This window comes from Tigriopus californicus, chromosome 1 (genome assembly GCF_007210705.1).
Source record: "Tigriopus californicus strain San Diego chromosome 1, Tcal_SD_v2.1, whole genome shotgun sequence".
NCBI lineage: Eukaryota > Metazoa > Arthropoda > Copepoda > Harpacticoida > Harpacticidae > Tigriopus > Tigriopus californicus.
Genome location: NC_081440.1, coordinates 1,313,447 through 1,340,708, shown reverse-complemented (window position 1 = coordinate 1,340,708; position 27,262 = coordinate 1,313,447). Strand labels below are relative to the sequence as shown.

At 40.6% G+C, this 27,262-nt stretch overlaps 5 protein-coding genes and 1 long non-coding RNA gene across 6 annotated transcripts in view; 2 read left to right on the top strand and 4 right to left on the bottom strand.

Annotated features, from left to right (window-relative positions):
* Positions 1–127: 127 nt before the first annotated feature.
* LOC131878024 (uncharacterized) lies at positions 128–1,347 on the bottom strand. Its single transcript, XM_059223927.1, has 3 exons — positions 1,158–1,347; positions 890–1,084; positions 128–712 (listed from the first exon to the last, which is right to left on the bottom strand). Exons 1-3 carry the CDS (start codon positions 1,222–1,224, stop codon positions 243–245), a joined length of 732 nt encoding a protein of 243 aa, XP_059079910.1. The 5' UTR covers positions 1,225–1,347; the 3' UTR covers positions 128–242.
* A 798-nt stretch (positions 1,348–2,145) lies between these two features.
* Positions 2,146–3,152, top strand: LOC131878045 (uncharacterized). The gene is made up of 2 exons (XR_009372942.1): positions 2,146–2,581; positions 2,830–3,152. It is a non-coding gene; the product is annotated as an uncharacterized LOC131878045 (long non-coding RNA).
* Positions 3,083–8,653, bottom strand: LOC131877964 (galactose-3-O-sulfotransferase 4-like). Its single transcript, XM_059223824.1, has 6 exons — positions 8,464–8,653; positions 8,266–8,409; positions 5,865–6,074; positions 5,663–5,791; positions 4,580–4,847; positions 3,083–3,470 (listed from the first exon to the last, which is right to left on the bottom strand). The coding sequence occupies exons 1-6, from the start codon at positions 8,622–8,624 to the stop codon at positions 3,117–3,119; spliced, it is 1,266 nt and encodes a 421-aa protein (XP_059079807.1). The 5' UTR covers positions 8,625–8,653; the 3' UTR covers positions 3,083–3,116.
* Positions 8,654–8,690: 37 nt separating this feature from the next.
* On the bottom strand, positions 8,691–12,211 carry LOC131877948 (uncharacterized). The gene is made up of 8 exons (XM_059223801.1): positions 11,492–12,211; positions 11,188–11,415; positions 10,547–10,913; positions 10,357–10,484; positions 10,078–10,287; positions 9,713–9,933; positions 9,519–9,654; positions 8,691–9,444 (listed from the first exon to the last, which is right to left on the bottom strand). The coding sequence occupies exons 1-8, from the start codon at positions 11,786–11,788 to the stop codon at positions 8,773–8,775; spliced, it is 2,259 nt and encodes a 752-aa protein (XP_059079784.1). The 5' UTR covers positions 11,789–12,211; the 3' UTR covers positions 8,691–8,772.
* Positions 12,212–12,346: 135 nt separating this feature from the next.
* LOC131877989 (uncharacterized) lies at positions 12,347–13,774 on the bottom strand. The gene is made up of 2 exons (XM_059223869.1): positions 12,853–13,774; positions 12,347–12,778 (listed from the first exon to the last, which is right to left on the bottom strand). Exons 1-2 carry the CDS (start codon positions 13,531–13,533, stop codon positions 12,446–12,448), a joined length of 1,014 nt encoding a protein of 337 aa, XP_059079852.1. The 5' UTR covers positions 13,534–13,774; the 3' UTR covers positions 12,347–12,445.
* A 3,012-nt stretch (positions 13,775–16,786) lies between these two features.
* LOC131877928 (atrial natriuretic peptide-converting enzyme-like) overlaps positions 16,787–27,262 on the top strand; it is a 24,306-nt gene continuing 13,830 nt past the window's right edge. The window contains exon 1 of the mRNA XM_059223781.1: positions 16,787–17,925. Coding sequence (XP_059079764.1) covers positions 17,368–17,925 — 558 coding nt within the window. The 5' untranslated portion in view covers positions 16,787–17,367. The remainder of the gene's footprint in view (positions 17,926–27,262) is intronic.

Below are 27,262 nucleotides of genomic sequence, written 5' to 3'. Positions count from 1 at the left end.
AGATGAAAGTTTGCTTCTAAAATTTCATGCTTACAAATATGGAATGATCATTTCTATGCAACCAATGGTACGTGGATGGACCTAAAATCACATGTTAAAGCTTAGAATGACATTGTAAAACCGGCACTGATAAATTCGACTTTTATTTGTCAGTATCCTCCGACGGAAAATATTTTCTGGAACAAGACCGGTCTTATCTCTACTATCTCAAGCGTCTACGAAAACAATGGCATGCATATTGTTCATACTTTGATAGTCAATTGACTTGGATTAACAATGTTATTGCACACATCCAAGAGCAATTTCCATTCCATTCGTGTGACCTCAGAGCAATAACTAGTCAATTTATCATCCTTAGACTTCAAAGCCATCTCGCAAAGTTTGGTGAACCTATCGGGATACCAATCACATCCATCCAGGCGTTCCAAGACCAACTTTTGAGTGTCCTCATCGACATGTTTGGCCAAGTCCAAGGCTCTACTTTTCACCACAGGATAGAGCGGATGATAGCCAGTTGTGCCAAACCAGTAACAGGCGTTATCGAAGCCAATCATGCCAAGCTCGCCGTGAATATCTCCCTCCTTGCGATGAACAAAGGCGTGCGCGTATTTGGACTCGTGAGACGCTGGACTGTCCTTGATGGGCTGACCGGCTTGCTCCGTTGGATCGGGCCAGCTATACGGTAAAACGATGTCATGAGCTTCATCTAGACCTGCGCAAAGGAGAGATTCATCCGTTTGGATACCAAAGTTATATCGTTCTTTCAAAGTAACGGGGCTTGTAACTGAAAACAATGTCAGACAAGAAATGATGCCCAGTGACAAATAAATTGAACAAGTGCTATTTGAGAACTTCCAGTGCTTATAATATGAATGTAAAAGAACCATACCTCCACAGGGAATGTAAAGCAAGGCCATGGTGACGTCAGCCAAATGCTGGCGACGTTTGTCATCAGATTTAATCGCATTAATTCGATTGGCTTCATGAAGGGGTAGAATAATGTCATCACGATTTAGTTTGGCTACTACGTCAGGCAAACGAGATGAGTCCAATTGATCCAATGGCAAATAAGCCATTTTCTCACCTATGGAAGAAATACGTAATCGAGTAGATGGATGCCGTGATAATTTGACATTGGTGGGCACCGGATGACTTACTTTGACATGTTAAAGGATGTTCTTGGGCATATTCTAGCACATCCAAAGTTTTGCTGGAGTACGACATTTCAAGGAATGCAAAATGACACGAAGATCAAGAAGACTGACTCCCTTGGATCACTTGGAATGGAGCTTCAGTCTCTTGGAGGAATGAAATATAGGTCCTTGAACCACCAAACTACAATCGTTTGGTTACGTAATTTAATTCCCGCTGGAATCAAATCTCTAGTCACACAACCTAAGAAATTTGGACCAGAGAGGCAATCAGAGATGACTAGGAGTGCTCAAAAAGTGCAAAACCTGCGAACGAAAATGTTGGCAGAATGGAAAAAAAGATGGAAATACTATGGCACTTGCCACCTTATTCGACAAAACAAGCTACCAAATGCCAAAAGAATGGAATTTACGGTTGTTCAAAAAAATTGCTTCCAAGGTTCATAAAACAGATATAAAAACTATGATATTACAATTTATTTCATGAAGTTTGAGTTAAATCTAGTTCTTAATGATGAAACGTTGATTCTACTTTTAAACAATAACAGGGCTCTCAAAAAGAAATCCAATCCAAATATTCCAAATATGAGATACATGTCGAGTAAGCACTCAAATCAGGCCAATCAGATCTGGTAGCATCTTTCAAGTCGGACTTGGATCAGTTTTGGACCAAAATTCCCGATCAACCTTATATTCAAGGACTAACGCAGTCTGCCAACTAAAACTCGTTGGCTAACCAGATATCATGTAAAGTTCAAGTGGTAACAAATAACCGTAATATTATCTTTTATTGCAATAGAGTCCACTTTATCCCCTTTCCCCTTTTCATAGTTGCTTTTTATGTTTTGAAACGAAACTTGAAAGCCCTGATNTAATGATGAAACGTTGATTCTACTTTTAAACAATAACAGGGCTCTCAAAAAGAAATCCAATCCAAATATTCCAAATATGAGATACATGTCGAGTCTGATAATATTATCTTTTATTGCAATAGAGTCCACTTTATCCCCTTTCCCCTTTTCATAGTTGCTTTTTATGTTTTGAAACGAAACTTGAAAGCCCTGATTTCCCACAAACCCCTGAAAGTTTCCACGAATGTTGGAATAAATGTTGTTGTGATGAACAAAAAGATCGAGTAATTATCAGATTAGACAGGTGTAGCCAACCAACCTTCCTTCAAAGCGCTGAGATTGACTTGCATATTATTCACGAACTATGAATGGCATTTGGATTTCAAGGCTGAGATGGTGCCCCATGATGTGATAGTTTCTCTTTGCGATGCGGTGCGGTGGACGTGATATTTACCTGACCTTTCAAACAATCAATACAATTTGTGCTTCATTCTGGTTCTGCTCTTATTCATCAGTCCAAACTTAACCTTCTTTCGTTCAAGAGGACAAAATGTCGTCAAGCCGGCCAATCATAATCTGGTGAGCAAATCAATCTGGGCTGATCTAGCATCCTTCATTGATTCAATTCCCTAGCATGCACTTGTTAACAACTGTTTAGTGTCTTTCGCTCGCATTTCTTTCTCTTTTTAATACCTCTTCGTGACCTTGCTGATGGAGATATTGTCCAAGAGCATTAGAATCACCCCTCATAAAATACATGCAGTCTTTTTGAAATTACACATATCTATTTCATGTTCAAATTATAAAGCCTCGTATGCTGTTTTCAGCATGTGTTTGAGCACGTTCCTGATTATGGCTATTGAAGGTGTTATCGCTCATGAAAGTAAGGCTTCACTTTGGGAAAAGGCCAAGACTTTTCTTGGATGGACCACAACTCCTCATCCGCCAACGCCTACTCCTCGTACCAAAACATTCAAACCTTCGCTGGATAGGGCCAGCTTTTACGATGAAATGGCCATGTTGGGAGCTTATCAAGACTTCTATGGTACAATGGACGAAGATAATAACAAAAACAAGGAATTGAAAAAATGATATGTCATTAGATGTAATATTGTCAATAATCCATCGTTGAAATGGAACTCGATTTCCACCTGGCGTATTGCTTCTTTCGGACCAAATCGATAAAATTCGGTTGATTTGTGCCATGCAGACGGCAATCCAAGGAGTCTTTCTTGACCACCGTCTGTAAGATGGGCACATTCATAGTAATCCTGGTTTCTAATCCCTCAACACAGGTGTCGTTGATGAAGGCATTGAATCGTCTTAATTCGGATACGGCTTGAGACATCCTGTTGTGGCCATATTGTTTAATTTGTTTCTGCAATCGATCTTTGAAGAAGGCATACAGAGCCTCGTCGGCAGCTTGGTGTTCCCTAAGAATGTGGGCACGACCTTCGTCAAGCTTTTTCTGAAACAGCAAAGAGATCAAAGTTTTATCGAGCCTATAGAAACAAGGAAAAATGCATGTTTGTTTCGGATTCAGATGGCACCTTTTACAACGAAGAGATTGGAACTCGGTTAGCCTGGGATCGAACTGGGTGAAGTAGAAGGGAAAGCTAAGCTGCTAGCCTCTTTTAAATGCAATAGTTAAAGAAAGAGAAGAACGCCTAGATAGCCCTTGGGTTGGCATCTTAAAATGATCATATGTATATGCATAAAAAGGTGCCTTTTCTGTAACACAGAAACTCTCTGAATGGGCTGAAATCCAGGGCGACCAGATTTAAGCGGGACCGTATACTGGTTTGCACTCCAAAAGAAGTAGTAATCAAACTTCATCAAGCGGGGAACAGCATCCAGAAAACTTGCGAAGAATCTGAACAACCTCAAAGTGAGCAAGGGGATTGCTCAAAGGGGCAAAGATGCTTTGTAATTGGATGAAATCTTGGAAGTTTCTTTATGTGATCTGGTCATATGAGATTCTCAAGATAGAAGTGGTTTCCAATGCTCCCAATGACCAAGTTATGGGCAAAAACCTGGAGAACATTCTGAAAAACAGAGGATGATATTTCGTGGCCAAAAACTAGCCTCTGTCATGGTGTGGGCTGATTTGACATCTAATGGCCTCAAACCGCTTCTCATCTTCATATCTCGGGATATGAAGGTCAAAATATAACCAAATGGGCCCTAAGCCACATGGCTAATGTGAAACATTTTTGGCACCTTTCCTCTCCAGACCTGATCGTCATTGACTTTTCCATTGAGCCCATTCTTGAGAGGAAGGTCGGGGTCAAACCGTCGTCCAGTGTCGATCCCTTCAAACAAGCGTTAGAGGCTGATTGGCCTGACCTCGATCCTGAACTCATTCGGCCATCTTGCCAATTACTTAATGGAAGACTGATGATGTTGTGAGAGTTAGGGGGGAATTATTGAGAAGATATCAAAAAAACTTCTTTAAAACTGTGTTTGCTTATCAAATTTGAAGTTCATACAATGCTGCAAGATTCTTAGTTTTGATGAAATATAAAGTTAAACTCTTTCCGCTTGTTCGTGGTCGCCCTGTACATGCTGTTATCTTACCCGGGATGTTGCTACTCGCACGTTTTTCGATAAGCTTGCCATTAGAGCTAATGGAAGGCAGAGAAGCTGAGATAGTAGCACTAAAGATTCCTCCAGTTGATCCATAATCATCACCAATTGAAATTGAGAATCCATCCAGCGGATCACTTCTTGGACAAACCGTTGGTCGTTCAATTGAGATCTGGTCAATCCTACTTGCCAGGCTTGTTGGTTCAATCCCAAGTAACCATGGAACCGTTCATTTGACCACCGTGGGTTGGTCTCCAATCTACGCACAAAACAGACGTTATTAAGCTGAGAATCAAACAATTTACAACCATTTCAGTACGAGTTTCTCCAGTTCAGTTTCTTCGAGCTATGACAAATTTATGCTTAGGTAAGCAAAGAAGTGCAAACAAGTAAATGTGCGTATGTAAAAAGTGTAATTTATTGAATGCCGACGTGGGCACAGCTATACCTGTCAGTCTTGGAGTTACCTCTAATCATCTGGAATCTAAAATAGTACGTGACTCAAAGGAAATTAATCCTCAAAAAGAAATTAATCCTCAATCATTGTTCACGCGATGATGCGTTGGTTTATATCCTAGATTCTAAGACTAACCTAACTTGAATTGGCTAGACGATTCAATCTGGTTAACCTAAACAGTTTTCGGCCCTTGATAAGGTAAAATTGTCAGGCTTATTCGAGTACTACACTTCTGAGGATTTCAATTCCTGTGGTAGTTAGAAAAGCTAAAGAGAAGCAATAAAACAGAACACACGAAAAAGCAATTCAGCAAAAAATGTTCAAAAATAGAACATAACATTTGAATATATGTTTCTTTACTAATAAAATGGAAGTGATGGCCGTTTGAAACTGATAATCTGGAGCTATAATTTAACCCAGTTTCACATGATGAGATCAATTTGGGTTCGAAGACATTTTGGAAATTACGGTTTGTTTGGGAACAACCTTTTGAGGCTCAAACTAGAGAACACCGAGTTCCATGCCAGGTTGATACGTCGGTGATAACTTGGCGTTGTGAAGAAAACAAATTTTGTTACATACTCTCGGCATCTCAACCCTGAGTTTTACGTCCTTACCTGTCGATGTACTCCTCTAAGGTCAAATTGTATCGATCTTCAAACTTGTAATAAGAGAAGAGACTTTCAAAAGCAGAGACCGGCTCTCGCAATAAAGTAATATAGGTCGCTTGTCTTCCTAATAGGAGACTGGACAGAAAATATAATATCGAAGATGAAATTAATATCGGTTAACAAAATCACCATAGCTCTTTTTACTCACTTCATGGCGGTCTGGTTCCATCGAACATGCAAAGCTGCCATTTCGTATTGATCGTTGGAGATGAACTCATCATGCCAAGGGGTATTATCAATGGACTCGACATTGAAGGGCACATCGGTCCGAGGATCGCCCAGGTGATTTCCGGATTCAGGGAGAACAAAGTTCAGATTGGCATAGTATCCATAGCGCATCAAGATATTACCCACCGTTCTATGGAAAGGTAATCGATTCCTCAATGACAGTGGGACTTGTAAAAATTGTAAAAACACAATTAGGCGTAACCTGTGAAAAACTAGCATTTTCTGATGGCTCCTAGTGCCACCAAAGCGGATTATGGGTGATAGTGCAGCTAATATGAGTTCTGTTGTGTTTTGACACTCCACAGGCTTTTTGGGTTTGGGTTCCCATTGTACAGTGTGAGGGTAAAGTTCTGGTCCAATGATAACACTTCTCTACTCTTGGTGAAAACAAAAATAAGCTCTTGCCCTTTTCGAGATGTTACATTTTTTATCATAACAACATCATAATTCAATAAAAGAGAAAAAAGGTTGAAAAGATGGACTATAAGGGATCAAAGAATCTAGGCAATCAAAACCACACTTCTTTTGTTTTGTTTTAGTGTTCTTACAAGTTGTCTAATACAAGCTATAACTAAGGGTGGGAAAAATAGCTTTTTATTTTGGTCAAAATTATTGCTTTAAAGGTATGAAAATCAGCTGATATAAGTTCCGAAAATGTAAAATAAGTCATAAGAAAGTGAAAAAAAAAATACTAGTCATCATTAAAAAATCAGATTTCTATGAACTATGAAAATTTCTGAGTGAAAACGTCATTTCCCTTAAAAGGGACTATTGGAAAACCAAACATTAAACTATGAATGATGCAATTTTAGTCAAAAGAAGATTGGTAACCCTCTGACTTGTGACCATCTAAAGACTTACTCTCGTAAACCCAGACCTTTGCCCTTGGTCGGGTCTGTAGTAAAGGGGTTCGTCGTTTTCTGCATGAAATACTCCACCCACTAATGGTTCGAGGATGTACACTTAAGCACTCGCCCACCTCCCTCAGCCTCTTGCTAGTTCTGAATAGGCCCTTTGTTTTGGTTCTGACCTCAAGATTGCGCTTATTTACATTTTCGAGCATTACTTTGGCGACCAACGATGGGAGGGTTAACAATCGGCACCAGACTATATATAGAAGTCACGATCTAAGTAGACGGCTAGACCTCTAGTTAGATCACTTGTAATATGTCGTTATGTGCTCATTGTCAAACATTGTCACCCAAAGTAGGCCTAAACTTCCTTCCTTTATTTCGCCTAAATTTCTCCTAAATATGGCCAAAATCCTTTCATTTACCCGAAAATCCTTGGCTTTTGGTCATTTATTGGTTAAAATTGGTGAAAAAGTTTTTTTGCCCAAAAATGACCAAAATAGTTAAAAAACTTAATTTGACCTAAACAAATTATCTTTCCGACCCCTAATTATAACACTTGAATTTGAACACTACTTGGGGCACTGTCAGTTGTCCTTTGACTTATGTATATGCAGCGCGCACCCAAACCAACATGCAGTTTGTTCAATCAATTCTTTTTTGACCATTTTGATAGAGATGGGAGAAGAAAATTTAAATTCTTCAAATTATTCAAGAATTGTGCCAAGGGCTCACACAGATTAAGCATCACTTTGAATAGTAAAAGTACTTGGACAATTTAAGGTTCATGCTGCATCATCTTTAGAATAACAATCTTTATTGGTGTGTGCAATGAGCTTGTTTTTCAAATATTCATTCTGCAACTACTTCATTTTCATGGAAATTGGTTTAAAAGATTAGGACATGCTTACGGGGGTCGTTGCGGGGGTCTCTGTACCCCTTGGCATTATAAAAAGATAAAACTGTAAGCTTGCTTTGAGACAGAAGTTCAATTGTTGGTTGAAAAAGCGGTGTCAGTTTTACCCTTGACACAACCTACTTATCCGAAAGATGGCGCCTGGGCAGAAAGGGATACAAAAAACCAAACAAACTGATCCTGTGATCCTATCCATAGATATCTAGACACACGACGTCCATGTCCTATCCTATTGTATTAACTTCTTTGAAACTGAAACCATCTGTGACTGGATACGGGCCTCAGCGAGGTCTCTTCATTATATAGTCCACCACTGAGACACGCCTTACTTCTGGAAACGGGCAAGGCCAGTAATTCCAACTGAAAGTGTCATACTTTTATATGGGTCTACAAAAAACGTAGGACTTTATTTCCTATTGCTTGTTTTTAGCTCAGTTTCGAGTAGTTTAAGCCCTCAAAGTTGGAATTCCATCACCAGGAACCAGTTTGAAATGTCGTATTATATTTCCTTTTGGAGCATCGTAATATAGCGACGTAAATCGCACCAAACTTACGTGGAAGCGGTTTTTCTTGTCTTGAGAAATCCTATTTTTCTCTTCGGTCGACAGTTTGTGGGGTCACTTCCCGAAGACAAGTCGGTTTTGTGCAAGCTTGAGAGGTGGAGTGTGATGTCATCGATCGTATATTCACTCATACTCCTAATCATTTTCAATTTATAAGTTAGTCCCAAAGCTTTGCTTGAACGTACTTACTTGACAACGGATAAACTTCGAGGAAAGTAAGGAAACTTTGACTCCAAAGTTGAGGTTGATCGTGGTAACAATTGGCAGTACTGAAAAACAACTACTGCCATAGCAGCACTTAAAAGTATTAACAAGAGCCGCTTTCCTTTGACTCCTGCGAAAACCATCATTTATGCAGCACTACTTACACTGAACAAGTAAATCTGGTTTCCGAAAGAAGCCTGGTTTAAAAGGAAAACGAAAACACACTTGTGAACGAGACGGCTTGACAGCTTTATTTTTGTCCATGGCTCTCACCTCAAATATTTCAAACGAAATCTAAAAAACAGTTTCATTATAACTCATTGGCATATAATAGCTCTGAGAACATGAAAACTGCTCTTGCACATGATGATTCAGACTTTTGAACATATGCGCTCGCCAAGCTTGGCCTTTTGTGAGGAACGGAGGAGTGGCACGAGTTCCGCCACACCCCCACACACGACCAAACCACATCAAAAGCATTTGCGGATTGGAGTAAACCTCAAATCCGGGCAGGGGATCTGAAGAAGGCGTGGGAGATAATCCATCTAAAATGTCCAACATGTGCCCGATTACGTCTCCTTGAGTATAGTTAGAGCTGACGTTGTGACTTTGGTTGATCTCTCTTTGGAGTACAATCCAGCCCAAACCTGCCAAATTTGCATAATTTGGGGCTCGATGGTCTATCAGAGGATGTTTCAAAAGGAAATTGGGGAACAAATCGATTGGAACGATTGGTAAATCGATGGTGCTGAGTAACTTTTTTGCACTCCAGTCCGTTCCAAATCGCTTCGAACTCAACTTTTGTAATTCCCTTTTGGAGTTCCACGACGAGAGATAGACCCAATTCTTCAGATGGTTTCCCATTTCGATTTCCGAAGATTTAATGCCGTCGTAGAACTCATCCACAGCTGACCTGTTCATCAACCAATCGGGAAACTTGTTACTTTCCGTTTGGATCCCTTGGTCCTGAGGGTTGCATTAAGGGAACATCAATTTGGTTTAATTGTTATAACATGATGCATGAAAGGGTAAATGGTCACCTGAAGATAGGAATGAATCACACTTTCCATCTTAGCCAGTGCCCAAGATTGTCGTCGATCTGCTCCTTTGTTGTACATCAAATGAGCAATGACTACAGGAAGATGGCTGACAATCATTTTGCCACAAATGGCATCCCTGGAAAGTGACAGCTTAGTTGGAGGGAATCTTCCTACAACAATACATCGTCATCTACCGATCCATTTCTTGCTCTAGTCCCAAGGAAATTTTTCTAAAATTGGCGTGCATGTTTCTGTAGACCTCTGGCATGTGGTCAACGGCCTGGAGGAAGGTGTGGAACCCAATCAGATTGGCAATGGTTTTTCTGTCGTGGTGGGAGTACACCTTTTGAATGGCATCAATTTGCTTCGAATTCACTACGTACACATAATCATGAGGGTCAAATCCCTCAATGTCCTGAAATGATTCAATAATGTTGTTGACATCTTAATTTGAACCAGTCCAAGGGCAAAATCCATTGATATAGCTTGGGCCACATAGATATTTGATGTTAAAATCTAACGTTATGTTCAAGAAGATGGCAATGTTTTTATCCGTTACCTGAAACACATTTCGGAGCAGGATTTCGAAGTCAATTTTCGTATATTTGAATTGATGCTTGCCCAGATAGTGAGGCATGAACGATTTCAATGGAGTGTCGTCGTCCAAAGCCAAAGACTTCAATTGGGAGAATGGTATCTCTTCGTTGGGGGAGTCAAAGATCGACTTCATCTTACCCAAATCGATTTTGAATTCCGCCAGATTTTGAACCTAGGATCAAAGCAGTTGCGTTGTTCTACCAACAGGATTCAATGATAGTTCCGATTTTAGCTGACTAACCTGCTCTGCAATCATTTGGAATTCCATAGTAGACGCCGTCTTCTCATCAACACGAGGAAGTAAATCAAAGATCCCGCGCTTTCTTCGTTGAGCTTCGTTCTCAATCAGCGGGTCCTCTTCTTCGAGCACTTTGTTAAAAGACAATTGACTTTTAAAACCACAGCTATTTGGCTTTAAAAAAGGTGCTCACCGGATCCATTTGCAATGAGCCTTTTAGCGTTCGGAAGAATAGGCAATGAGTAAATCCTCTCAGATCCTAAGTTAGGCTCGGGCTTTTGTTCAGCATCTTCAGATGTGGCAAGACCTTCTCCAAAGTCCGAATCCAACTTACGCTCCTCGTATTTTTCTTCGTCCTTGTGAAGTTGCCTGGCCACATTATACATGAGCCTCACATAAGCTCCAAATGTGTGCAAATTCATCTCGTGATCATTCAGAACAGACAATGGAAGGCTAAGCTCAGCCAGATCAATATGGATCTTGCTCGTGAGATTCACTCGATCTTCCACTCGAATATTCATCAAAGGATTGCTTCCCACCAACCTCAGCGTTTTTGCAATCTAAAAAAAAGATCTAGAGGTAGTAAACACTCTATCTCACGGTTTATAACAGTTTGCAAATGAGATTGAAACAGTCAAAACGTTCAATAAAAAACGAAAATGAACCAATATGTGGTTAACGTACCAACCAGATCAAAAGATCAAAAATGTAGTACGAGAAAATCTCCATAGAATTATTACACTTGTCTCTTAAAGATCATTTAGTAACACTGAAGTTGTATTAATATGGAGCTTTGCAAGCGTAGATGTTGTTGATAAGATCCCGATATTTTACCATAACATTTGGGTCAAAGACTCCCTGGCGCCAAAAGTCCTCCGCCATAGGAAATCCATTAATAGCATCCTCCACCTCTTCCTTCCAAAGTTTGTATCCGTTTCTCTCAATGGCATCCAGGTCCATGCAACTCTGAAAGGCCTTCTTAGCCGTAAGGAACAGATCCCAATCCTCATCTTCACTGGTTCGAAGGAGTAAGGCGCTGATCTTATGGATCAGGTATTGTTGCTTTAAACGAGTGATGACAATCTCTCAAAACGTTACAAAGCATTTTACGAATGTTTCCAATGGCATCCCTGATTACCTGTTCTAAAATTCCCCAAGACGCGATAAATTGTGGCGTTTCGAAAAGATTTGGCCAGTTGCCGCACACAAAACCCTCAAAGTCAGTGCAAGGATCAAAGGCCACGTTCATTGGTCCAGATAGGTAAGTGGCCCATTTTTCGCAAATCTTGGTTTGACAAGGCTTGGGAAACGATTGGGTTGAAGTTGCAATGGGTGGTTCAGTTGTGGCCGGTATGTCCTCGAATTGACTTGGATACGGTTCAGTGTAGAACTCTTCAATGAGAACTTGCTCTTTGGCTTGTTCATGGTGGTCCATATCTTGCTCAAGACGTTCCTCTGATATGTTGAGAGGCAACACGAGGGTATGAAGAAATTTTTAGGGTAGGCTGTCCTCAAGTTCAAAGTCGAGTTCGAAGTTAGGTTCTAGGTTCATTTCCGTGTCCTGATCAAACTCGACTGACAACGTTTCGTTGAAAATAATGGGCCCCGAATACATTTCAAAATCCGGAATGAGGACCTCTGACTTCTCCGTTGTAATTCTGACCGCTTTAAGAATTGGTCCCACTGTGGCATTTGCACATGCAAAAGCACAGAAAATGCAGATGAGATGAGCAATTGGATTCAACTTCATTTCGGGAGGTGGTAAAATATTTGACTGAAGGTATTTCAGACCGGGTAGAAAGAAAGTAAACATAGAAATAGGGTAAGCATTCGGGTTCGGATGGGGTGAGAGAGGGCAAATGGCTGATGCCAAGCAAGAACTTATTTGTTTACCCTTCCATCATCTCTTACTTGGACCCTATGTAATTTGGTCTCCCTAGTTCCTCGCATTGCCAAGTATTTTCCGGTTGCTTGTTCTCGTAATTTGTATGCGCACAATTCAACCGATACGTGTATTTTCAAAGGAGTAGGGATATCACAAATGTTTGAATGGATGCTAATCTGGACCAATAGAGAAATACCAAAATGTACATTAGTCGTCAAAGAAGTGATCACTATTTTTGAAATTCCCGCTTTCCATCAAAGGGGTATCATTCTTGAGCTCTTTTTTGAGGCGAATGTAGTCGTTCTTCTTGTGCTTTTCTTTCAATTTGTCCCTCATTTGTTGGAGTTGTTGCTGTCGATTGGCCACGGTGGCCGAGTATTTGTTGTCCCTTCGAATGGCGGAGGCGGACCGCATGCGGCCGTGACGCTCCAGACCGCTTCGTTCTAACACATTTTTGACTCGCTCTTCCTCCACAGCCTTTCGTCGAGATTCAGCCTCCGCTAATCGAGATTCTAGATGAGCCGAGGGTTTCCGAATGTTCTGGAAGAAAATTATGATTTTAAGAAAGACATCAGAAAATACTTGAAAACACTGAAACCAGCCGTGCTACTCACGATTCGACGTGATTCTAGTCGCTCTAACTTTTTCTTGGGAATGAAGCTCGACGACACGAATACGTCTGGATTAGTGTCAGTATCTATGATATCGTGATTCACCAGGTGAGAGTCGACAACCTCGAAACTCATGCCTCCGGCCGTTTTCCCTTTGGGCTTGGCCAATAACCCTTCATCACGGAGAGAGTCCAAGATTTTGGCCTCTTCCATTTTATTCTTTTGATATCCGGACAGAATGCGGGCACAAGCTCGACCCGTAATCACTAGCAACTCAGGTAGTTCGACCGGTCTGAACTCGGCCTCCACTTTTGATACCACGCTCTTATCGGAATGCTCCGTGATGATATGACTGTTCTCCTCCTCATATTCGCCATCAAACCCGGAATCGGCGGAATCGCCTGACTCCGCACTGCCCATTCCCGACGCCAAAAGACCACTTTTGGACACGTGACTAAAGTTGAGCGACTCTCCAAAGTACCTGGAGTCTAATGAGTCGCCTAAATCTGACATTGGAATGGCCGACAGCAATCGGTTTGGAAGCATCTCGTCATCGTTCGAGAAATCTGGCGAGGACTTGGCCGACAACCGACCGTTGGACACGTTTTCACTGACCGTCCTAATGGTGTCACGATCGTCGGGAGATAGATTGATCTCCTTGATCTTGCTCTCTCCACAACCCATGATGTGTTAGTCTCGCATTGGAAACGTTAAAATGTACTGGACAATAATTTCAACGGAGATAGATGAACGCAAGGCTAGGGGATCCAAATCCGGCAGGTACATCCACCACTCGATTAGTAAATCTCTAACTGTGAGTCAGCTCGGAGGGACAAGGACGTTTCGCGGTATTGTCGTGGATCAAAAATTCATGAGCAAATTCTTACTGGCCAGGGATTGGGAATGAAAAGCATTTCAAGATAGCACTCACTTCCTTCTAACGGCTTCGTTTTCAAATCCAAGATCACATGATCGAAACCAATTTGGTGTCTTGTCAAACCTTTAGACCGCTCACTGGATAAACTGATATGATCACCATTCAGCACACACACACATTTGATTATACATACAATAGATGTTTTGATTGTTCGCCAAGTTTTGCCGAGCAGCTCCAACCCAGTCGATTTTTAGGAAGAGGTATTTGCCTCGTTTATTGGTCCTCGAACCAATCATTAACATGTGTTGGTTTGGAGAAAGTTAGACCCCGAAAAGTCGCTAGTGGAGTGATGGGGATCCGTTGCCGTATCGACGGGACCTCCTCGCTCTCTTTGCTTGTCCGTGGACATACGTATGTACGTATAGAAGTCATACACGGAGAGCGTGTTCCATGGATCCCTCGATGGCTTTCTCTGGATCGGACATTTTTGGAATGACAAATGCGTTGATTCAATTTAAAGTATCATTGTAATTAGGTTTTGATGATTATCAGTTTGACGCTTTACCATTCGATGGGAAAAGGATTAGGGGAGAGAGCTGTGGTATAATACGAAATGTATGGAATTATAGTAATCCACTGTTCATTTCAATCAACAAGGGTTGTTCTAACACGAATGCATATGGAAAATAAAGTGAATACGTATAAAGGCAGATTCTGAGAAAGCGAGACCCACCAACCACACTCAGGAAAATTTTGCCACAAACATGAATCATGTCTGTGTTCTACTGTATAAAGCGTACTCATTAAAAGGCTCCTCTTTGTCACTTTGTTTATTCTACAAGACGATATGTGTGATAGAATCCAATCAGGTCTCTTCGTGGTGGTGAACATGGTTGGTTCCCAATTCGAGGTCGTAATAAAGAGCAAAGGCAAGAGCTGTGGCACTCTTAATCCTGGTCACTTGTAGTGGTTCATTCGTCTACATTTCATGACACAATCCTCGTTGGAGAAAGCCGCGAAAGACCCCATGCATGATGATAGTGCTACAAGGATTCCTCATTAGGGAAAAAGATGTACCTGGAACGAATCAACAATGGAACAGGTGACGTCATGTTGAACACATATTGGAGATTCAACCTTTGCCAATTGTCAATGCAAGGTTTGGATTGAACGTCCTCAGCCTTTAGTTGATGTCTCATTGGAAACCCAATTGTCGTTTCTCAAATCTCTGAAATGATTCTTTTTTTTACCTTAATAAGAAGCCTTTTGGGGGCAGCCTTAAAAGGTAAACGAGTGGGATTTGAGACGTAAAGTAAGAGGAAAATGTCGTACGAGTTTGGAAAAAGTTGCCTAACTTGCGCGAGCATTTGCTTTCATTGCTTTTGATTCAAGAAAATAATCGAGCCAATGGTCTGAATAAAAAGAAGACAAGTTGTTGTATTCGAACTCCTCGTTGATACAACATACATTACAACCAGTTCTTTGAGTTGGGGAAAGATTCAATGACCTTCATCAATCATTCTTATCCTTATTAAGGCATAGACTTGGAGTGTCTGCCGTTTTAGAATAAGGTCAGACGAATAACTCTGTCCTGGCCCAGTCCTTGACGTTACAGATAAGTGTTAAAACAATTATAGTTCGTCATATGGAAGTGCAGACACACGTTGTATCAAGAACAATCCACATCTTGAAGTGGGCACTTCAAGGAAAACCATTAGCATTGGCATGTGTTGCTTTGCATTTCCACGTCTCTGAGAATTGGCAAGACGCCATTTGTCCTGACCTTTTACATCATTTTTAATGGTTACACCATTTCCCCCACCCATTCAAGGAAATGCATTTGTTCGTAAAAATCTGTATCGTGTAAACATCACTAATTCTAATGGAAAATATGAAACATCAGCCATCCATGAACAAACGGCCTTGGTGTCATGGTTTAGAGGCAAAACATGTATAACATGATATAATGGTCACACCAATGCGTTTGGCTAAAATCTTGTTGGTTTTTTGAAAAGGAAAGCCCCATAGAAAAAGACAGACCACTTCGGCAACGTGGTTGTCTTTTCAGCTGATTCCAAAACACTGTAAAGCAAGAGGAATGTGAATACCTTCATCAACTCTAAGCACTTGCCATTAAAACACTTGTGTCAGTTTCGGTTCTATGTACTTTTACCAACTAGCTATCCCTGAATTTACATCCTCGGACATACGTTGTACATGGAAATAGCCTCGACAGTACTCGTACAAAGAAGGACTGCATTGCGGAAAACGAATGAAATAGTTAACGTGATTCCAGTGTTTTCTATTGGTCAAACTTTAAATTGGAAAAAAATGAATTGGAGTGGAATGATTTCAGCATGGTCGCAAATGGCTTTTTTGCACTGATTGAAAGTTAAACAAGGTTTGGTGGGACAAGTAGCCAAAATGTTGACCTATTATTAGCCACTTATTGGGTGTGTCAGCGCAAAAAAACATCCTGAGAGGGGGAATTGCTTCAATAATCTACATGACACTTCTATTATTTTTTATTATTTGTTTGTAAGTAGGCCATTGTCAACGCCCTATGAAGGGCTGGAAGTACAAGACCATGTATGGCCTCAATTGAAGAGCATCTGTCTACAGCTTCATCTTATCTTTTGACCTGATCTGGACGATTGCTGGTGAGAAACGTGAGGGAACTTGGTAAGCCAGCTAGCAAATATGAACCATCATTAGGCCAACTGTCATATTCTGGATGACGAAGGATGAGGGGAAAGAAAGACGTCCAATCTTCATCCCTGGTTTTCCCGCTGGCATTCCTGTTACTTCATGTCGAAACTGTTGTGCTACTGTCCCACCAGTCCACACGCGATGGCTACCTTCTTTCCATTTCATTCCTGAGTTCCCTCCTCCAATCCTACCCTATCCAGAGATATTGTGCTAGTTCCGAGCGCGTACTCACCGCCAACTCTCAGTTTCACTCAAGTCTCCCAAGCCGTCACATCTCTTGATCTCTGGAAGCGCTCCAAGGAGTTCAGGGCAGATCAGGACAGTCAGGGTGTCCGTCCGTGGCGTTTTCCTCGCTGAGTGGCTTCGATATTGGCGTTCGATTTTCCCCCGTCTCTACTAACTTGTTCGTAGATCATCCCTAGTGAGACAAACAGTAGTAGCACCACCATCTCCATCATCAGAACGATCTGAGACGTCAGACCGACAGTGTTGCAAGCCAAGTGAGCTCTAGGGTGAAAAATCGTGCAGAGACACTCGACACCATCGACCATCTCTCAAGTCTGATTTGTTTTAGAGGCTAGTTCAAAGCCAAAAGGTGGTCTTTTGAGTTCGGGTTGAGGTTGGAGCTACACGTGAGCGAACGAAGGAACCTGTGCACTCCACCCGGTGACGCCATAGTCTGACCACACGTATTTATGCCGGGGTAATTTGTTTGACGAACAGATGGTTTTTTTGGTCCAGTATGTGTGTGCTTGAGTGGTGAATGAGCAAGTCTCAAGTGTTCATCTGGATGTGATTGTGTAACCAGTCTGTTCTCACCGGTATGAGTGCTACCAAAAGAGGTTGAACAACTCCTTCTACCAAGGTCACCGTCCCCCCAAACCCATTCATTTTAGTCCCCAGTGAATCCCAGCATTTCTCCCTCGAAAGACATGTCCAGGAACGAGAGCTCCCATCGCCATGGTCGACATCATCACGGTCATCGACGGCATCATCGATCCCATCACGGCCATAATCCCAGCAATCACCATCCATCTCAGCCTTCGGAGGAGGATCCTCCCCAATCGAGTTTGCTCGACTCAGAGGTCACCTCAGGGTCGCGACCCAGTCGACATCACGGCCATCGACGACCTCATCACCGGAGACACTCATCGGCTCATCGTGAACCTTCTGGGGTGACAGTATCCTCGTCCTCTGCTCCTCACAGACATCATGAACCCCATCATCAGCAACAACAGCCGTTGCAACAACAACAACAGCAGCAACAACAACAACACCAATTTCCTAGCTCAGCAGCTGACCTCCAATTGCAGGGAAACGGACGGGAATATGATGCGTTCAGTAAAATTGTCATCGAGGAACCCGGAGTCAGAGACAAAAGTCAGTTAGGCCATGTGAATGTGATGTGCAAGAAGCCGCCCTCAGCCTTAGCCCAACTACAACAACAACATCAAGAGCTCATGCCCCAAGATCATCAACTTCCGACACAGGTAAGAAAGAGCATACACTATGTGCTTGATTGACGACGGTTTGACCCAAAACAAATTTCAGGTGGCAAAGACCCACGTTAGAAAATGAATGTACAGTAGATACCAGTTTCTCTCGAATTGAAATCTAATGCAATTCAGTGAGAGAAGTCACATAACGAAAGAATGAAAGAAAGAGATAACTTTTTCTTTGGGATTGGTCTGTCGATGTTGAGGGAAAAGAAATCTCCCATCAATCTCAACGAGAGGAGGAAGACTTATCCTTAAAGACGTGGGAAATAATCGTCACATTCGCACCAACTCGTTGCAACAGTGTGTTTCGACAATACTTCTCTCGTTCCCATTGGACAAAATCTGGCTTTAATCAAGTTCGGAGTTTTGTTTAAATGACTATTCCCGATCTGAGCCCAAGGTTGATCTATCCATTGAAGCGCCACTTTCATTCTCGCGAAAGACGTCCTAGCCATTTTACTCGTAGTTATCGATAAGAGTAATTGAGCTTAAAACTGTAAGGAATAATTTCGTTCGCGTCGAAAGCGAATCGTCGTTGGTCTCGCTCCATGATGAGAAAATCTAGTCAATTGAGGTGGTTTCATTTTCATAACCGAGAGGCGAGAGGTTTGTTTTGCCTCGCTCCACACCTTGTTCATCGTTTTCGGCAATATGATACGTTCCTCAATCCTACACCAAGATTAGATGAAACCATTCCAAATTACCACTATAGATCTTACACATGTACCAACGAACTGCTTAGGATTTCCAAGAGAATGGCGGGGGTTGAACCTGTTGGTCTCACTTCCTGATATCTTGAATTTGAAATTCAGTGGAAAAGACCATCAGAATATTCTGGACGGATCCGGAATAGTTCATTTCCGACAGCGTGGTACATAGGGAAGTTGAGGCAGAGTGGTGATTTTTACTTGCTATCATTTAAGAGGATGTGTGCCACATGGGAAAGTGACGAGACTAGTTTATCTCGAGATGCAAGATGATGGATGCTGCTTTTGAGTGTTCCATGGTGAATCAACGAATGGGACAGTCAGATTGAAGACTCTTTATTCATCGTCTTCTACAGCTCAGCTGGTGTTTGAAAATAGCATTTTTCCAGCGTTTTTTTAGGACAAAAAGAGATCATCTGAACAACAATAGCAAAAGTGAGAGAGAACGAGAGTGAGGAGTGGAGTGGACTAAGGACCAGTTTCGTCATCTTGGACTAACTCAGGAAGCCATTTAAACGCCCATTAAAAAGCAAGTATCAGTCATAAACAGTCTAGTATTGACTTTGATTTCGATACTTTTCTCGAAAATATGAATGACCCTTTTATCATGGTCCTTAATGGCTCATGATGTTGGAGGATATCTTCGTGCGGCCGCTCCCAATGATGTTGTGCAATACTCAGATCAAGCACGACAACGAATCCTTTTTTCCACCCCTAGCTTCGTTGGCTTTGTGTTTAATTGCATTTTGTTTCATTGACTTCTCTCGTACGAGCCCAGGGAGTGCCCTCCTCTGTACATTTACAGACAAAGCAGCAAGGATGCTTTACCCTACTCCTGTGTCACTAGTTTGGAAAGTGACGCTTCTGGAAAAACTATTACAACTTAGCCTCCAAACCTGTCGTTCTGGACCTTTGCTCAAGGAATACACGCAGGGATCCCTCCTTTCTCAGGGCACAGAGTTTTTCTTTTTCGGGGCGATCATGATCCTTTGAAGAACTCCCTGAAAGACTCCATTCAAACTTTTCCGCCACGATGTATAGTACCCTTGCATTTGAAATTCGAGATCTGAGCACACTGGTGAAGTACGTCAGAATCGACAAGATCCTAAGGGAAAGGAATATTTTCGTGTGAATGAACAAGTCTGACTTGAGATGAGCCAAGATTAAGATTTGAATGGCGATACTATTAAATAAGGATTTCAGGAATGACACAGCGGTGCTTCTCGCCTGAAGTTAACTATCCGTCTTTTGTGGTTAGCTCACGCTTTTGAAACACTCGACTGAATACCGTCTTCCTCTCACTCTAGCAGCCCTTTATTCTAAACGGACCAAATCATTTTTTCTCCAATCCTTCAATGACTTCATCACAGAGCTTCACAGTACTGCAGGGTTGTCTTTTTATGTCTTTCTCTTTTGGAGATGGACATTGCGTCAGACATAGGAGGATTGGAGCATTGCCTCAAATGGATGGCTTGACCTTTCCTTCAACGCATCATGTCTTCTCACTAAAACAAAAAATAATCATAATAGTTGCTGACTCCTACGAGTGAAATGTCCTCATTAGTTCGTGTTCTTGATGAGAGCTCGAGGCTCCTTGTCCAATCTTCACGGAGCTAACGGATCTATTGTAAGTAGAAATACTGCATGCACTTTGCGATTAAATGAAAGTAAAAAAAAGAAAGAGGCGGCAAATTCACTTTCGATGAGCTGTGTATTGGGTGAAAACAAATGAAAGATGAAAGTTCACTTGGGTTCGAGAGCTGCTCAAACTTCATGGCTCGTTGGCATTGTGTCAGTGTACATTTCATAATGCAAAGGTACACAGTGCTAGTTGAGGTGCAGCCAATAACAACATCAACAACAATAAATAGACTCCCTCAAAGTTGAAATGGCTATTGGAAAGTGACTCTTTTTGGAAATTTCCTATCCGTATTGACGCATCCAATTGTGAACCATGGACGATGGAGTGCCAATTGAAGTTGGTTTTTATTCATCTCTAAAGATATCGCAGATGGACAACTTTCATTTTGCAGTCTCAAATTTGCCTCGTCAAGGAATTGACATCAAAGTGTCGGGATAATTCTAATGGATTTAAAATTACTCTGGCCATGAACTGGTCAAGGTTGGATCAGCGATTTTGCAAATTTGTCTTTTATTAATAATGACCAATATATGGCGAATGTGTCAGCCAAATAAAAACGAACACGGACGAAACAAGAGACCCCCTTTTGTTTCAATTTTGCATTTTACATGGATGCCTTTTTCAAAAATTCCTCGACAAGGTCAATGTCGCAAGATGTTAAGAAAAGAATTTTAAAATAGACAATTGAAAGCAAATTCATCGTCATTCCTTCTCCCTGTATCTTGAGAATGTGCATTAAAAACGAATTCGCCGAACATTATTTGCATATTTCATTGACATTTACAACTTTCAGAAGTTTGAAATAGATCTCTGAAGCAATCAACCCTATTTGTCCACTTCAAGGCCGTTATGAAGGGTTGCAGAGGGTCGAAAATGACACTCTTTGCCTAAGAATTCAAAAGTAATCGTCCATCAAGTCTGCATATCATCGCAATCATCATCATCGACGTCCGGGGTAATCATGTCTATATGCCAATGTGATTTCAATCCTCGTTGGCATCTAAAGTAGTTTTCCTAATCGTTAAGAGCCATTATTTCTCCACTTGGACATTGACAGAGTACTGAAGTGGAGTAGAGCCCAGTGTGTCGACGTGCCTTTACCAATGGTTTAGCTGAAGACTGTCGAGTGAGAGAAACTCGATGAAACGGTAATTTCACTCGTTTCACGCTTCATCCTAGACCGATCCACACGATACGTAGATCAACTACTACTGTACACAGGTATGCAACGGAGAGTCCTGTACACCAGAGACCGATTTTGGAAGTAAAGGGCCTGGCGGGGCTTGATCAGGTGCCAACTTTCATTTGGTAACAAATTCAATTGACCCACCTGATCAGGCCATTCTCAGTCAGAGCTGCAGTAGCTTCAAGAGCATCAAGGGATACGTCACTCGGATGTGTTGAGGGGGGGTGACAAACAAAACTAGAGGTCTCGCTTCATCAAGGAAGCTTAAGCTTCCAGAGAAGTGTCGGTTTTTTACACTACGTACACTTATTGCATTGATTATTTGGTTAGTTGATAGGATGCATCTAGCACTATCCATTGATAGTGGAATGTGGATCGGGATATGCATTTATGGGAAGTAGACGAGCCTTTGTGGCCCCCAAGAAAGCTCATACTGAGTTTCTACGTTTTTTTTTCTTTTCTGATAGTTTACTAATCGCATTAGCTATTTTCCGTATGTTCAGAAAATCATCACTGATCGCGTAATTTGAGCATCAGACCATGATTTCATTTTTCTGATCTCATACTAACATACGGAAACTACCCAAGGAGAAATTTAAATTCAAAACCTTATCCATCTAATGGAATTCCCCAACTCAAGGCCTGATGAAAGCATTGGTCCAAAAAGACACGATTGCCAGGCCTGAATACCAATAAAACAACCATTAAAAGTACGAGACTTCAGTCAAATATAAGAAGATCTAAGTTTAAGATGAGGTCGAGTTTAAGACTGTCAATTTTTTAGTAACACAACACCTTAATAAGGATAGAAGTGTTCCAAGTTCATCGCAACTACGTTGGAAATAAGCGTCCCTCGTTTGGATCATGAGCTGGCTTTCTCATGGCGAATGTTTGGTTTACAAAATCATCCCAAAATTGAAGAGCCATTTTGGATTTGCTTGTTCTGTTGCTATCATCGTAATCTTTAATCGAAACTAACATCTTGTACCATTTTTGACGACATATTCTCGCGATAGGGAATATGTACTAGGTGTTGATCCCCTAGGATCCTTGAAGTCAGACCTAGACAATTTTTGATCAAATTCCTTATCAACCCTACATTCAAAGGCTAGGTAGATCCGCCAACTCTAATTAGTTGGTAGATCAAATATTATATGAATGTAAAATCACGTGAAATAAGTACCTTTTCTGTCTTGAAGTGCTGGGGATCCCATTCCCAGCAGCGGTAAGGAAGTCCGCAAAAAGAAAGAAAAAAAGTCGTCCTGCTATGCTCGGGTCGAAGAATTTGCCCGGCTATTTGTGTCCTTAAAGATCTTTGGCTGTAACCCTTGGCGACCAACAGTCGTGTCCTTGGCAGAGCAAATTGTTTGATGACCGACAAGTCCACTTCTTTAGACTCACTAATCAACTCGGCAATCGTCTCATTTTTTGACTTGAGGAGCTTCGGTTGCAAAAATATAGCGGAAAAAAAATTCATCATCCGGTACTTGAATGTTTACTGTTGTATAATTAACTATCTTGTTGTGAATAATAGATGGCCCTCAAACCATTATCATAATGCGTCTTAGGTGATCAAAATAATACAAAAACAAGTAAGCATGCTTTGAATATGATCGATCAATGGAACTTAATACCAATGCCAGTTGATAATGATTTAGTGTCGTTGGTGAAGAGTACTCTATACAAATCATTATGCGAGATAAGTTTGGAAAGCTCTTTCAACGAGTCAGAATTCCTGTTATTTCTGAAAGAATGTAAGCACTTAAAAATATTAGCTCTGAAAGCAAAAAGAAAGACTGAAATTTCGTTTCAACATTCTAGCACTTCAACATTTAAGATAATCAGGTTTCTTTTTTCATGCATTCGATCCTGTTGTGAATCCCTTGGGTTATAGCTAGATAAATATAAAAAAGGAATAGGGGCCGATAACTTTTTGAGCAAAAAAACAGTGAAAGTTTGAATTCAAGGAAAAATCACGATTTGAATTCAACCAAGAACAAAAGCTAACTAAATGTATCACATAAACTTGGCACTTACCCCTTTAAGTCTTGGAATAATCTTCATCATGACCTTGTCTCAAATTTCTGAATATATCTGATTCATTTTTGCTTTGTAGTTTGTTTAAATATTTATGTTGGAAAAATGGTAAGCCTCGGATTTTGGGGAGATTCCTTTGAAAAATTTTTTCGGTTTTGAGCAAAAGTTGACAAAAATCCCATATGCACTCAATTCGTAACTTTTTTTCATTGGTCATTTTGTGTCTTTTTAATTTGATAAAATTGTATTCCTTTACACAAAAACTTGCATAAAAGTGATTTTGTTATTATGTAGGTATTAGAAAAAGGATATGGTTTTTTTGCTAATTCGAATGTCATAATCTTGGGATGACTTTTTCAATCATATCCTTTTCGCCATTACAATTTTCACATGACATTTTCCCCAACTTTTTGGCCCATTTCGATCACCTTTTCATCCGAAGCCTTATTATTAGATATGAGCGCTGGCAATACCTTTGTTTTATGGAGGACAGTAGACAACTTCGCACACTCAGACATCACTAACGGAGGCTTAGGTGAACATGTGGTCGCTTCCTTCGAGATGACAGACTTCATGGAGCATTTAAGCACTTTTGCAGAATACAGTTGATTGTCTACGTGGCCCAAGTCTGATGTTTAGAGCCACTTGAAATTGGTCTAAGTGGCTTAATATGTTACAAATCTATATGCCTCTGAATGCGGCGCAGGTATGGTTTGAAGGTCGTCAATGGGAAATGATTAACGAAATAGGCCTTACAACCTCACCTTGGGGTACGCCAGATGAGACCCTCCCTACATGTCCACATTTGGTTTGTGAACATTAAGAAACACCCTGATGGTATGACATGGTAAGACATGACGGCAACCAGTTTCAGCTCTCATTTTATGAATAAAACTCTCTGGCCTTGGCATTAATAATTTAAATTTGGCAACAGAGGTTCGGTTGCAGTATTAATGTACACACCAATACTTAAAGGATATCATGCATAGAATAGTCATCATTAGCCTATCAGTATCACAAGATGGTAGGTGGCTGCCATCATTGTGATGATCATTCCTTTCCTCTGCAGATACACAAAGACTAGACTAGAGTTCTCAATAACACGCGTACGTTTTGAAAATCCATTCATACAAGTCAGGCCATAATGAATTTATCCCTTGAAACAAGATACCGTTCACTCTTTGAAACTGGCCAATTTACTTTCAAATCGCAGAAGATCCTTTTTAAGGTTCTTGATTGTAAATTATGATGCTTGGGGCGAAAATGCCATTGAAAACTCAAGGGTTAAGCTTTTTCACTCGCGTCAAAAGCCCAAGATAATTTAGAACGATTGCTCAAGCTCTTCTGGTACTTTTAAAAGAGAAATTTCCCTTGCAGCTCAAATCCCATTCAATTAAACGTTTTCCGTGTTAGATCATGTGTGTTCAAACAATGAGAACATCGTTTCCAAGCAAATATCATTGTACAAAATATGTTTCGACATGAAGGGATTTTAAGAGGCCTTTTTTCATTTTCATCTTTCACAAAGCTTTTGAAATATAGCAAAGTGTCACTTTTACTGGACAGAAAAGGCAGATGGAGCTTGTAACGTAACCGCCTCATTTCTTGGTGCTCTTGGTGAGGTGTGATGGAGTGGGGCCCATTTCAGGAGCATCGGTTCGCTCTCCGAGGTGCAAATCTAGTGGCGAAATTTTGACGGCATACCTAGATTTGAACCCATAAATCACGGTCACGCTTGAATCAATGAAACTTCAACCGTTTTCGCATTGAATTCATGGAGATATTCGCTCATTTTTGGCCACATCAAAAGATCCCACAATCACATCGTTGGAAATAACTTTCAAGATGGCCAGGATCATGGAAATGTGTTCTCAATAAGGAGCTTGAGTTTGAAGTGAGTGCTTATCCAAAAGCAGACGATCAGTATAGGGCTGATTTAAGATTGATTTGCAGATATCAGAAAAGGTTACAAATGAGGAATTTGACTTAATAAGTGTGAATGATCTGAACTATTCGAAGAAGAAAACTAGTTACGAAAAACTACTGAAGTCATCAATCTGCTTGCTACGTAAATTTTCAAACTAGGTCTGCCAAGTTCGATCCCTGTTGGAATTTTTTGGATCAGGTCTAGCAACACTTTCTGACAAAGAAAACCTTTTATCAAGCAATGCATCATTCGTTTGCAATCTGCCTGCGCATGCACATTGATCACGCCATCAGTAGGAAAAGCCTCTCGAATTTCTACTCGACTTGCATATCAATTTCATTCATTAGCCTTCTAACGACGAGGAAACAACTCAAGTTGGCAATGCGTCCCAAAAATTAGGCCTCTGCGGAATGAAACGATTGTATGTCTCTCAACCTTCGCGGAATGTTCTTTTATTCTCAAAGACTTGGTCACACAACCTCTTTCAATCGTTCAAAAACACATCGATGAAAGGAAAACAATTCGAAGCCAAGTCGTAAACATTAGATCAGGGCTTGAACAGACTTTTCATTTGATTCTTTATAGAATTGCTATTTTGTTCAAGCAAGCTTTTAATCAATAAAGAGAAAATGACCTGACTTTTGAATGTATATACGTATACGTAATATTGTTCCATTTTTGCGAAAGCTAAAAGTTGAATAAAAATGACGAAGCATCAACACTTTTGAACAACATTGTAAGAACTTTATGTCTTGCTCAAAGGTTTCTTCAATCAGGGTTTTTTGTGTTTCACTGAACTATACAAGCCGTTGTGCAGTCGCTCCGGATATTGCAATATCTGGAACTTGCAATGGATTTGATGAACTAATAATCATACACCTGTTGGTTGGTTTCCACCTAAAAGGCTAGAATAATATTTTGATTGGTTTTTGAAATGATTGCATGTTTGACTGTGCCTACTCAAGATGTCATTTTTCAGCTACAAAAGACAATTACGGTTGGCAATGTCCAGATTATTGATTAAAGAAAAGATAAGCATTATAAGTTTTTCAATGTCAGCCTATATAGATAGTTTCATTACCACTTGTACATCATAAGGGATCGAAAAAAAGTCAGCAGCGGCCACATTTCTTGCCCGATCTCCATTTTTCTCCGAGATAAATGTTCGAATCATTATGCATTTATAACGATTTTTTGGCAATTGGATGTGGTTCATGTAGAAAAAAGGACAAAGTGAGCCAGGTGGACGTTCAAAAGTTTGAAATTATTACTTCTTGTCACTTAAGTCCGTCGAAAATAATTTTAAAAAAATTGGCATGTTTAAACAAGGCTAACCCAAGTGCTCTTTTACTTATTTAGAATAGATCTTTTGTGGCAAGATTTTTACTCAGTTTTGCCTTGATTGACTGACGGATATCTGAGTCTGTAATGTACTTGACATGAATTTTAACGATGCCACCGACATCCATAAACATACTTGGGATGTAAACTGAAGAATAATTTGATGGACACTCTACCAATTTCAGAATCTAACAAATAGTAAGATGGTAAAAGCTTACTACAGAATAAACGGTTTTTTCCTCATTTCCAGTAACTCCCTTGTTTATTTAGTGTATTGAATCTGTCTCTGTAATTCTTTGTTGTAATTTCTTTGCTGGTTTTGTCTCCGATACAAAGAATGCCATTCAATAAAAAAAATGAAATGACATGAAAATAGCCGCGTCTACGGTGTAAAAAGATAATCTTTGTTTTGGCTTGTCTTAACTCACAGCACCATTTCACATTTCAGACACCATTCTATGACTTGGTATTGACTATTGACTTAACGA

Bases quoted from the DNA above. Each gene is read 5' to 3' on its own strand.
- LOC131878024 (XM_059223927.1), bottom strand. From the start codon at position 1,224: ATGTCGTACTCCAGCAAAACTTTGGATGTGCTAGAATATGCCCAAGAA. The intron at 1,085-1,157 runs GTAAGTCATCCG...TTTCTTCCATAG, and splicing joins ACATCCTTTAACATGTCAAA to GTGAGAAAATGGCTTATTTG. The intron at 713-889 runs GTATGGTTCTTT...TCCTTTGCGCAG, and splicing joins GCTTTACATTCCCTGTGGAG to GTCTAGATGAAGCTCATGAC.
- LOC131877964 (XM_059223824.1), bottom strand. From the start codon at position 8,624: ATGATGGTTTTCGCAGGAGTCAAAGGAAAGCGGCTCTTGTTAATACTT. The intron at 6,075-8,265 runs GTAAGTTTGGTG...ACCTTTCCATAG, and splicing joins ACAAGAAAAACCGCTTCCAC to AACGGTGGGTAATATCTTGA. The intron at 5,792-5,864 runs GTGAGTAAAAAG...TTTTCTGTCCAG, and splicing joins TGGAACCAGACCGCCATGAA to TCTCCTATTAGGAAGACAAG.
- LOC131877948 (XM_059223801.1), bottom strand. From the start codon at position 11,788: ATGGACCACCATGAACAAGCCAAAGAGCAAGTTCTCATTGAAGAGTTC. The intron at 10,914-11,187 runs GTAAAATATCGG...TCTTTTTTTTAG, and splicing joins TCTTTGACCCAAATGTTATG to ATTGCAAAAACGCTGAGGTT. The intron at 9,445-9,518 runs GTGACCATTTAC...TGCAACCCTCAG, and splicing joins TGATTCATTCCTATCTTCAG to GACCAAGGGATCCAAACGGA.
- LOC131877989 (XM_059223869.1), bottom strand. From the start codon at position 13,533: ATGGGTTGTGGAGAGAGCAAGATCAAGGAGATCAATCTATCTCCCGAC. The intron at 12,779-12,852 runs GTGAGTAGCACG...ATTTTCTTCCAG, and splicing joins GACTAGAATCACGTCGAATC to AACATTCGGAAACCCTCGGC.